General features: G+C 42.7%; 1 protein-coding gene across 12 annotated transcripts in view; it reads right to left on the bottom strand.

Annotated features, from left to right (window-relative positions):
* The window catches only part of hsf1 (heat shock transcription factor 1), a 177,765-nt gene that overhangs the window by 18,160 nt on the left and 146,841 nt on the right, over positions 1-12,764 (bottom strand). For 9 of the 12 annotated variants that reach the window (XR_012100083.1, XR_012100082.1, XM_073055148.1 and 6 more), the window contains one exon: positions 2,221-2,286. The exons of the other annotated variants lie outside the window; for them this stretch is intronic. Coding sequence is in view for 7 of the 9 variants with exons in the window: in XM_073055148.1 (XP_072911249.1) it covers positions 2,221-2,286 (66 nt within the window). In the remaining 2 variants the exon portion in view is untranslated. The remainder of the gene's footprint in view (positions 1-2,220; positions 2,287-12,764) is intronic. 12 annotated transcript variants of the gene reach the window in all.

Raw genomic sequence — 12,764 nt, 5'->3', positions numbered from 1 at the left:
TAAATAGAAGGTCCGCTGATAGACCTACAGACACATGGTTTTGGACACTGAATGAGCTTTGTTGTGCCCACGGAAAAGGTGGGTTTTGGAGGATCGATCAGTGTGAAAGGGTGTGACCGGTGGGGAGTTATTCCTGTGTCCAACCCTTGCCTGGGTTGATAATTCCACCACGGAAGAACGGTCCCCTTTGTTGTGGTCACAGTCAGTGACTTCTAAAGGATTTCGGAGGACAATGGGAAGATTGATGGCATCAGCTCACCTGAAGAACTAAACATCTCTCTCTCCATCACTACTCAATTCCATACCATGAACTGAACTGAACTTTACTCATCACCATAAGACTGTATCTATTCACCCCTAGGCTTGAAGAAGCTTGGTTTTCCTATTTCCACACTTAATCATTGCTAACCTGCTTAATATATCTGAATTGATATTACTGTATTGCGTAGTTACTAATAAATACCCTTAGTTAGTAGCAATACTGGACTCCAAAGTGTTTTCCATTTCTGCTGGTTCCTTAACCTGTCACGGGGTACATGACATAACAAAAACACCTGTGACACCCCACCTATACTTTCCTCCAACCACCTTAATCATGTCCTCTCGTATTAGCCAGAGTAGACTGCATACAGTCTTGCTCAGATTTGTTGTGGTTTGAGAGGAAAATCAAACTATTGACTGCAACTTGAGACATATTCTTGAAGCCACTGTGCCCAGGCATAAGACAAAGACAGGCAGTAGTGTCAGTGCTTGGAAGGTGGTGATACTCACAGATACTCAGTATCTGTAGAACCTGGTTTATACCGATTAGACCACAATAGGAATGGTGTGTAGGAAGGATGTGGAAGCTTTAGAGAAAGTGTAGAGGAGATTTACCAGGGTGCTGCCTGGATTGGAGAGCATGTCTTATGAAGATAGTATGAGCGAGCTAAGGCTTTTCTCTAGGAGGAAGGAGGATGAAGGGTGACTTGATAAGAGGCATAGATCGTGGATAGACAGAGACATTTTCCTAGGTGGAAACAGCTAATACAAGGGGGCATAGTTTTAAGGTATAGGGAGGGGGGTGTCAGAGGTAGTGTTTTCTTAACTGTTTTTTTTAATACTCTCTAGGGGTGGTGGTAGAGGCAGATACATTAGGGTATTTCAAAATACTCTTAGATATGCACAGGGATGATATAAAAACAGAGGACTACGTAGGAGGGAAGGTTAAATTGATCTTTAAGAGTAGGTTAAATGGTTGGCACAACATTGTAGCTGTAGTGTTTTATGTTCTATATTTGTAGTAGAGCAGACCCAAAACCAAATGCAGGGTATTTGACAATTAAAAAGAAGGCAGGCAAGAAAGATCAAACAGTATCTAAGATAATTTCAGGCTATAATGGCCCAAAAAATGATCTCTAACTGGAGCTGTAACCTTTAACAACAGAAGCATGTTTTATTGGAGCCTCTACTGCAGCAAGAGAGCAATTATTATCATTTTAAAGCATGCCAGAGAGGATCTGTTTGGATAGGTGACTGGAAGCTTGGTCAGAGAGACAGGTTTTAAGGAGCAATTTAAGAAAAGAGACATTGGGAGATGTGGTTACCAATGATGGAGCAATTAAACTGGGGAACATTCAAAGGCCAATTCAAATTATCTGTGGGTTACATGAAGATACTGAAACAAAGACAAATGATTTTGATTTCAAACTGGGACTTTGCCAGTGTGGGAGAGCAAGTACAGGTATGATTATGAGTTCCATTTGGCATAAAGGTTAGATGTTCAGAGCGAATGGGGAAAATGTGACATCTCAGGGTAATGAGGACACAGATGAGAGCTTTCATAACAAATGAATTGAGGGAGGGATAGAGACAGGACATGTCACAGGCAAAATGGTAGCAAGTTCAAGAAGAAACAAGGAAATGGGAAGGGTGAGTGGAGAGAGGTTAGGTGGGCTGTGTAGTACTGCTTACTTAACTGACAGGATTATACTGATCTCAAATCTCAATAGCATGGAAAGTAAAAAAAGATTCCCACACCTAAAAATCATCTCATTAGCAAAAACAGGAATGGACAGAAAATTAGTTAACAACAGTTAACTAAAAGGTTAATAAGGAAGAAAGCTCTCAGCATTTAGAGAAGACAGGATCCAAACAATCTGCCTCCCCACTTTCCCACCACGGCCTGTCTCTGCCTCTTTCATTTAGCACAAAGCTTGAAGCAAACTGCTAGGTACTTACTGCAGCAAGGTTGCCTTCCATGTCTGGCAAATTCAGATCGACAGCAGACGGTGAGGGACTGAACAGCTGCAGATAAGAGACCAACAGCTTTATGCAGTGATATCAAGTTAATGTTTGTGCCACCTGACCTGGACTTTCAAAGTCAAGAGAGTGGAAATGCCCCGGCACAATGGCTTTTTCCACTTTAAAAACTCTCCTGCACAGGTCTCCTGTCATTGTTGGACACGAGTGACAACCACCACTGGGAAACAAGGCCACAGATATTTAGAAATCTAGAAAATTACCCTACATTTCCAATTTCCCTTTTACACCTCCGAATGTCAGCAGCTTCATTGGAAAGCACAGCAATCCTTTTACCATTCTACTCTGGAGTGAGATTTGAACTCATAACCCACAGAAGGAAGTTCTAACATACTTCACTAACATTTTGTTCATAGGATATGACTAATGACAGCATTGTCAAAATTTCTAACTGCTCATGTTATTGGTGGCCAAATCACTGGTTCAGTGGGATAATCTGCAGTTATTGAATGAGACAGTATCAAAGAAAACCTTAGTAATTATGGTTCCTCAATGCATTACAGAGCAATAAAAGAAGTTAATGTGGCAATAATTTAGATAATGAGGTAAATCTCAAAACTTTTACTCATCAGGAGATGACACATGGAACAAGAGGTGTGAGTTTCGAAACAATGTAGGTCTCTGATTTGCTGGTAAGTTTCCTAACAGAGGCACATAGCACAGTGGCCATTTTGGAACAGGTGGTGCAATTAAGGTTTCTTTCTTTGCCTCATGATCAGGTGGACAGTTGGAATGGCAGAGATATGGTATGTTCCTCTTGTATGATGTGGAGAATCAGGGAGACCTCCACTGTCCTTCATGATTCCACTTGCAAGTGGTGTGACTGGCCACAACAGGGAGATAGATGAACTATGGACCATTCAGAAGGCTGAGAGGTTGACGTACAGTCACAACTAGGATGCAGATAGCTGGCTAACTGTCAGGAGGAAAGGGAAAAGACAGACAGTGCAGGGGTACCCAGTGGTCATTGTCTTCAAACGAGTACACTGCTTTGGATTCTGCTGAGGGTTTGACTTACCAAGGGAAAGCCATAGTGGGCAGGTCACTGGTACTGAGACTGGCTCTGTGGCTCAGAAGAGAGTAGACACAAATAGTGATAGTGGATTTATTAGTTAGGGGACCAGACAGAAGATTCTGTGGACAACAATAAGATTCCAAAACGGTTTGTCCCTTTGAGGTAGGGAAGTATAGGAGGGTGATGCAACCATGTTTGATGAGAGAAGTGGAACATTTAGTCAAGAGGAGAAAGGAAGCGCACTTAAGGCTTAGAAGGCAAAAATTAGACAGGGTTATAAGACCATAAGACATAGGAGCAGAATTAGTCCATTTGGCCCACTGAGTCTGCTCCGCCATTCAATCATGATTGATCCTTTTTTTTCTCCTCCTCAATCCTATTTCCTAGCCTTCTTCCCATAATTTTTGATGCCGTGTCCAATCAAGAACCTACCAATCTCTGCCTTAAATACACCCAAAGACCTGGCTTCCACAGCTGCATGTGGCAACAAATTCCACAAATTCACAACACTCTGGCTAAAGAAATTTCTCCGCATCTGTTTTGAATGGACGAGACTCTCCCACCATGGGAAACATCCTTTCCACATCTACTCTGTCTAGGCCTTTCAACATTTGAATGGTTTCAATGAGATCCCCTCTCAGCTTTCTGAATACCAGCAAGTACAGACCCACAGCCATCAAACAGTCCTCGTATAATAACCCTTTCATTCCTGGAACCATCCTTGTGAACCTCCCCTGCACACTCTCAAATGCCAGCACATCTCTTCTAAAATGAGGAGCCCAAAACTGTACACAATATTCAAGGTGATGCCTCACCACTGCCTATAAAGCCTCAGCATCACATCTCTGCTGTTGTATTCTAGACCTCTTGAAATGAATGCTAACATTGCATTTGCCTTCCTCACCACTGACTCAACCTGCAAGTTAACCTTCAGGGGTGTTCTGCACAAGGACTCCCAAGTCCCTTTGCACCTCATATTTTTGGATTTTCTCTTCGTTTAGAAAGTAGTCCGCACATTTATTTCTACTACCAAAGTACATGACCATGCATTTTCCAACATTATATTTCATTTGACACTTTCTTGCCCATTTTCCTAATCTACATAAGTCCTTTTGCATCCTACCTGTTTCCTCAACACTACCTGCCCCTTCACCAATCTTCATATCATCTGCAAACTTGGCAACATAGCAACATTTCGTCATCTAAATCATTTATATACAGCATAAAGAGAAGTGGTCCCAACACCAACCGCTAGTCACTGGCAGCCAACCTGACATGGATCCTTTTATTCCCATTCACTGCCTTCTTCTGATCAGCCAATGCTCTAACCATGTTAGTAACTGTCCTGTAATACCATGGGCTCTTAACTTGGTAAGCAGCCTCATGTGTGGCACCTTGTCAAAGGCCTTCTGAAAGTCCAAATATAGAACATCCACTGCATCCCCTTTATCTATCCTACTTGTAATCTCCTCAAAGAATTCCAACAGGTTTGTCAGGTAGGATTTTCCTTACTGACTTTGTCCAATCTTGTCCTGTGTCACCAAGTACTCCATAACCTTATCCTTAACAATTAAATCTAAAGGCTGATTTACACTTGTGCGTACGGGCTACGCCGCAGCCTACGCCGTAACCCTGATTTACACTTCTGTGTCACTCTATGCCGTAGCGAGCATGCGTTGATGTGCGCCAAAACGCTAGTTGGTGGTGGGGTTTCTATGCCAGTGTTGAGTTTCTTCGTGAGAGACATGGATGAGGAAATGCATTTCAAACATTTTTGCAAGTCGGCAGGTAGATTAGACAGTTTGGTTCATCTAATTCGCATCAGTATACGCACAATCTACAAACATGGCAAAGAAGAAGCAACCAGAAATGTGTAGGAGGAAATGCAATGCTACCAAGCGGACCAATCACAATTGTTGCAGTCTGTGACATGGCGACGCGTGAGTAACTTTTCTGGAGAGGTGCACGTCACCCTACTGTATATGGTATGGCGTAGGGTACGCGATACCTACTTCATCGATGCGATGCACAAGTATAAATCAGCCTTAACATCTTCCCAACCACTGAGGTCAGGCTAAGTAGGCTATAATTTCCCTTTTGCCACCTTCCTCCTTTCTTACAGAGTGGAATAACATTTACAATTTTCCAGTCCTCTGGCACTATGCCAGAGTCCAATGATTTTTGAAAGATCATTTCTAATGCTGCCACAATCTCTTATGCTACCTCTTTCAAAACCCTAGGGTGCAGTTCATCTGGTCCAGGGGACTTATGTACTTTCAGGTCTTTCAGCTTTTTGAGCACCTTCTCCCTTGTATTGGGTTCTTTGAGAGTTACAAGGTAGTCAAGTAAGGAGCTTTAAGAAGAGACTTGGGAGAGTTAGAAGGGGCATGAGAAAGCCTTGTTGAGGATTAAGGAAACGCCAAGGTGTTCTACATGTACTGTATATGAAGAATAGGATGATGATTGGAGTGAGGTAGGACTGCTCAAGGATAAAGGAGGAAATGTGCCTGGATGTAGAAGAGGGTAGAGGAGGTCCTTAATGTTCATGAGGGACTTTGAATGTGAGGTCAGTGTAGAGCAGACTAACTTGCTGGAGCACATTGAGGTTAAGAAAGAGATAGTGTTGGAGCTTCTGAAAAATATTTGAACATGTAAGTCTCTGGGACCAGACAGATTATACTCCAGGTTACTATGGGAAGGAAGGGAAGAGACTTGGAGCATTTATTGTGATCATTATGGGCTCCCTGGCCACAGGAGTGTTATCAAGGGTGCTCTGGTTAGTGCGTTAATTGGTCATTGCAGATTGTCCTGTAAGTAGGCTAGAGTTAGTTGGTGGGTTGCTGGGTGGCACAGCTTGGTGGATTGGAAGGCCCTGTTCCATGCTGAGTTTTAAGGCGGCGTCAAACAAATTGATGAAGGTGGATGTGGTGTATATAGTTTTTAGTTGGGGGGGGGGGGGGGGGGAAATTGACAAGGTTCCTATGGTAGATTCATCCAGAAAGTCATGACACAGAGGATCCAGGGAAAATTGGCTGTGGATTTGGAATTGCTTGCTCTCAGAAGCAGTGGGTACTAGTAGATAAAAGAGTATTCTGCCTTAAGATAAGTGACTACTGGTGTTCCACAGGGATCTGTTCTGGGATTCCTGTTTGTTCTTAGTGGTTTTTATAAATGACTTTGATGAGGAAGTGGAACCGTGTGTTAGTAAGTTTGCAGATGACTTGCTGTGTGGATGGTGCAAAAGGTTGAAGGCTATAGTGTGATATACAGAATACAGGGTTCATGACAGGATTCTTAGCAGTGTGGAGGTACTGAGGGATCTTGGGGATCCATGTTCATAGATGCCTAAAGTTGCCACAGAAGTTGATAGGGTTGTTAAGGAAGAGTATGGTGTGTTGGCCTTTGTTAATCAGGGGAATGACTTCAAGAGATTTGAGGTAAAATGTTGCAGCTCTATAAAACCCTGGTTAGACCACACTTGGGATATTATGTTCCGTTCTGGCTGCCTCATTATATTTGGATGTGGAAGCTTTAGAGAGGTGCAGAGATTTACCAGGATGCTGCCTGAACCAGAGAGGAAAGGTTCAGCGAGCCAGGGCTTTTCTCTTTGGAGCAAAGGAAGCTGAAATGATTTGATAGAAATGTACAAGTTAAGAAGTATAGTTCAAGGGGCTAGGCAGAACCGTTTCGCAGCATGGAAATGACTAATATTGGGGAGGGGGCAGGAGGCATTATTTTAAGGTGATTTGAGGGAAGTACAGGAGGGATGTCAGAGGTAATATTCAAATACTTACACTGAGTGGTGAGTGTATGGAACACCCTGCTGGGGTGGTGCTTGAGGCAGATGTATTATGGATATTTAAGAGACACTTAGATTGATCTTAGAGTGGGTTGAAAGGTTGCCATAACATCAATTTGTACATAGGAGGGCACAACGTCATTTTATTCTCGCTGGTACATGGGAGGCTGAAGCCATTTTTAATTCTATACCATATTTACTTCCTAACACTCCTCACTTTTAGAAGATGAGAAATTTGCAATTATACAGGTTCTTGCAGAAGTTTATAAAATTGTGGAGCATAGATGGTGCCTTTTCCCCAGGGCAGGGTCATATAGAACTAGATAGATAGATAGATACTTTATTCATCCCCATGGGGAAATTCAACTTTTTTTCCAATGTCCCATACACTTGTTGTAGCAAAACTAATTACAAACAATACTTAACTCAGTAAAAAAATATGATATGCATCTAAATCACCATCTCAAAAAGCATTAATAATAGCTTTTAAAAAGTTCTTAAGTCCTGGCGGTAGAATTGTAAAGCCTAATGGCATTGGGGAGTATTGACCTCTTCATCCTGTCTGAGGAGCATTGCATCGATAGTAACCTGTCACTGAAACTGCTTCTCTGTCTCTGGATGGTGCTATGTATAGGATGTTCAGAGTTATCCATAATTGACCGTAGCCTACTCAGCACCCTTCGCTCAGCTACCGATGTTAAACTCTCCAGTACTTTGCCCATGACAGAGCCCGCCTTCCTTACCAGCTTATTAAGACGTGAGGCGTCCCTCTTCTTAATGCTTCCTCCCCAACACGCCACCACAAAGAAGAGGGCGCTCTCCACAACTGACCTATAGAACATCTTCAGCATCTCACTACAGACATTGAATGACGCCAACCTTCTTAGGAAGTACATTCGACTCTGTGCCTTCCTGCACAAGGCATCTGTGTTGGCAGTCCAGTTAAGCTTCTCGTCTAACTGTACTCCCAGATACTTGTAGGTCTTAACCTGCTCCACACATTCTCCATTAATGATCACTGGCTCCATATGAGGCCTAGATCTCCTAAAGTCCACCACCATCTCCTTGGTCTTGGTGATATTGAGACGCAGGTAGTTTGAGTTGCACCATATCACAAAGTCCTGTATCAGTTTCCTATACTCCTCCTCCTGTCCATTCCTGACACACCCCACTATGGCCGTGTCATCAGCGAACTTCTGCACATGGCAGGACTCTGAGTTATATTGGAAGTCTGATGTGTACAGGGCGAACAGGACCGGAGAGAGTACGGTTCCCTGCGGCGCCCCTGTGCTGCTGACCACCGTGTCAGACCTACAGTCTCCCAACCGCACATACTGAGGTCTATCTGTCAAGTAGTCCACTATCCAATCCACCATGTGAGAGTCTACTCCCATCTCCGTTAGTTTGTGCCTTAAGATCTTGGGACTAGATCTAGAACTAGAGGGGACTGGTTTAAGGTGAGAGGGGAGACATTTAAAGATGTGAAGTGTAAGCTTTCATACAGAATGGTGATTATGTGGGACAAGCTGCCAGAGGAAATGATGGAGGCAGATACAATTGCAATAAGTAAAAAGGCATTTGGACACTTACTTGGATGGGAAGGTGTCAAGGGGTATGGATCTAACATGGGCATAAGGGATGAGGTGGCCGAAAATGCCTGTTCCTATGTTGTTCGCTTCTATGATATGAATATCTATTTAGCAATACAGTGTTGAGTAGGTCCTTGCAGCTCTTTTGAGTCGCATTGCCCCAGCAACCCCTGACAATTTTGATTTAACCCTAACCTGGTCACAGGACAATTTATAATGACCAATTAACCTACGTACCTGTATGTATTTTGGACTGTGGAGGGGGAACAAGAGCAACTGGGGGAAAACCCACACATTCCACAGGGAGGACGTACAGGGGCTCCTTACAGACAGCGCCAGAACTGAGCTTCAATTCCCGGGCTATAATAGCATCACGCTAACTGCTATGTTACTGTGGAACCCATTATGATAAAACTGCATTTAATACATTAATGAGAGCTTGCCAATTGTTTCAAGAGTTTTGCTGATTTTATGAAATGAATGATTTATTAAACAAAAGCCACTAAAACTTGACTGCTCTGACAGAGGTGTGCTTTGGTTGAGCGTAGGTGAAATATCAGATACAGTAAATCTTCAACTTAAGATGAACAAGAGATAGACCTTAACCCTCTGGGAGGTTAGTCAGTCAGAAAATCACCAAGGAGGAACCTGCATCCCTCTGCAATATCTACGGACTCACTTTCAAGGACTCTTCATCTCATGTTCTCAATACTTATTGCTTGCTTGCTTATTTATCTATCTATTTATATATATATATATATAAAATTTATTTCTTTTCATATTGTTGCACACCAGTTTAAGGCTCAAGTTAGTACAGTCTCATTGATTCTATTATAGTTATTGTTTGATTATGGATTTAGAGTAGAAAATGAATCTCAGCATGACATATATGTACATTGTTAATAAATCTATTTTGAACTTTGAAAAGGATAAAAGCAAACTTCAGTTTGGCTGATGTTTCAACTATAGAATTCACAGAGCTGCAGTTGAACAATCTGCTGATTTGGTGTCATCATGCAGGACTGGAGACCCAGAGTCTCCCATGGAACTACACTTGCATGAAGTATATCCAGCTGCAGCTCCTTGAAGACTGCTTTAGGGATCCAGCAGCAGCTGGATAACCTTCAGCTTGTACGGGAGAATGAGGAGATAATCGATCAAAGTTTCAGGGAATTAATCACCCTTAAACTGCAGGAAACAAGTAGCAGGGTGACTGTCAGGAGAAATGGAAAAGTGAATAGGCAGTTAGTGCAGAGCACCCCTGTGGCCATTCTCATCAATAATACTTTTGTGGGGGATGACCTCCGAGGGGAATGCCATGGAGATCGGGTTACTGGTACTGAGCATAGATCTGTGGCAGAAGGAAAAGAGGGAGAAGCCGGGAACTCAATGGTCAGGGGAACAGACAGTAGATTCTAAAGACATGAACGGGACACCCGAATTGTATGTTGCCTCCCAGGTACCAGGGTCAGGGATATTATGGATCGTGTCCACAGCATTCTGGAGGGAGAGGGGAGCAGCCAGATGTCTCGGTACATATTGGTACCAATCACATAGGAAAGAAAAGCAAAGAGGTCCTGAAGAGAGAATTTAGAGAGCTAGGCAGAAAACTGAGAAGCAGGATCTCCAAGATAGTACTTTCCGAATTGCTACCTGTGAGGTGTGCCAGGAGGATAATTTGGCAGATTAATACGTGGCTGAGAAGCTGGTGCAGGGGGCAGGACTTCAGCTTCTTGGATCATTGGGATCTCTTCTGGGGGAAGGTATAACCTGTACAAAAGTGACGGGTTGCACCTGAACCCAAAGGGGACCAATATTCTCACAAGCAGTTTTGTTAGAGCTGTTGGGGAGGTTTAAACTAATTTGGCAGGGGTGTGGGAACAAGAGGCGAAGGGACTCAGGATAGGATGGATGGTAAAAAAAAGTAAAGATAGTATACAGTAAGACTGTAGGAAGGACAGGTAAATCATAGGACAAAACTACAGCCAGCAGGGTGAGGACCAGCGCATTGAGGATGCAAAATCAAAAAGGGTAGCATATCAGAATCAGAATTATTATCAGTGGCATGTCTCAAGAAATTTGTTAACTTCGTAGCAGCAGTTTAATGCGATACATAACATAGAAGATAAAAAATAATAAGTAAATCAATTATAGTATACATATACTGAATAGATTGAAAATCATGCAAAAAACAGAAATAATATATAGTAAAAAAAAGTGAGGTAGTGTTCACTGGTCCAATGTCCATTTAGGAATCGGATGGCAGAGGGGAAGAAGCTGTTCCTGAATTGCTGAGTGTGTGCCTTCAGGCTTGTGTACCTCCTACCTGATGGTAACAGTGAGAAAAGGGCATGCCCTGGTTGCCGGAGGTCTGTAATAATGGACGCTGCCTTTCTGAGACACCACTCCCTGAAGGTGTCCAGGATACTTTGTAGGCTAGCACCCAAGATGGAGCCAACTAAATTTACAACCCTCTGCAGCTATTTTTGGTCCTGTGCAGTAGCCCCTCCATACCAGACAGTGATGCAGCCTGTCAGAATGCTCTCCACAGTACATCTATATTAGTTTTTGAGTGTAGTTGTTGACTTACCAAATCTCTTCAAACTCCTAATGATGTATAGTCGCTGACTTGCCTTCAATATAACTGCAAAGTGTTATATCTCAGTGCTCAGAGTACAAGATACTAGGTGGATGATCTTGTTGCACTATTAGAAATTGTTGTGGCCATCACTAAACTATGGCTGAACAATGGTTATAGTTGGGAGCTAAATGTCCATGGTTTCACGTTGTATCAGAGGGATAGGAAGGTAGGTAGGCGGAAGGGCGTGGCGTGGCTCTGCTGGAAAAAGATGTGACGTAGCATTGGAAGCTGCGGAATCCTTGTGGGTTGAGCTAAGAAACTGCAAGAGTAAAAGAACCCTGATGGTAGTTGTTTACAGGCCTCCCAACAGTAGCTGGGATGTGGGCCACAGATTACAGTGGGAAACAGAAAAGGTGTGTCATAAGGGCAATGTTATGATAGTCATGGGAGATTTCAACATGCAGGTTGATTGGGAAAATCTGGTTGGTAATGGATCTCAAGAGAGTGAGTTTGTTGAATACACACAAGATGGCTTTTTAGAACAGTTACTGTTGAGCCTACTAGGGAGTCAACTATTGGGGTGTTATGTAATAGACTGGAGGTGATTAGGGAGCTTAAGGTAAAAGAACTGTCAGGAGGCAGTGATCACAATTTGACTGAATTCAACTGGAAATATGATAGCAAGAAAATAAAGTCTGACATAGCAGCATTTCAGTGGAGTAAATGAAATTACAGTGGTATGAGAGAGGATTTGGCAGAAGTAAACTGGAAGGAGCTGCTGGCAGGGATGACAGCAGAGCAGCAATGGTGCGAGTTGCTGGAAAAAATGAGGAAGGCACAGGATAGATGTATTCTAAAATCAAAGGAATGCTCCAATGGCAAAATAGTGCAACTGTGGCTGACAAGGAAAGTCAAAGTTAATGTAAAGGTAAAACAGAGGGCATACAACAAAGCAAAAATTAGTGGGAAGCATTTGAAAATCTATAGAGAGCAAGTAAAAGCATCTTTAAGAGGGAAAAGATGAAATATGAAAGCAAGCTAGCAAACAATATCAAAATGGACAGTAAAAACTTTTTAAAGTATGTAAAAAATAAGAGATGTAAGTGGATACAGAACCACTAGAAAATGAGGCTAGAGAAATAATAACAGGGAACAAGAAATGACAGATGAACTAAACGAGTATTTTGCATCAGTCTTCACTTTGAAAGACACTAGCAGTGTGCCAGATGTTGAAGACTGTGAGGGAAGAGAAGTGAGTGCAGTTACTATTATAAGGGAGAAGGTGCTCAAAATACTGTAAGACCTAAAGGTACACAAGTCACCCGGACCAGATGAACTGCACCCACGGGCTCTGAAAGAGGTAGCAGTAGAGATTTTGGAGGTATTAGAACCATAGAACATTACAGCACAGAAACAGGCCTTTTGGCCCTTTTTGGCTGTGCCGAACCATTTTTTTGCCTAGTCCCACTGACCTGCACC

This window comes from Hemitrygon akajei, chromosome 8 (genome assembly GCF_048418815.1).
Source record: "Hemitrygon akajei chromosome 8, sHemAka1.3, whole genome shotgun sequence".
In the NCBI taxonomy this organism is placed as follows: Eukaryota; Metazoa; Chordata; class Chondrichthyes; order Myliobatiformes; family Dasyatidae; genus Hemitrygon; species Hemitrygon akajei.
This window is presented reverse-complemented; position numbering and strand designations above follow the sequence as displayed.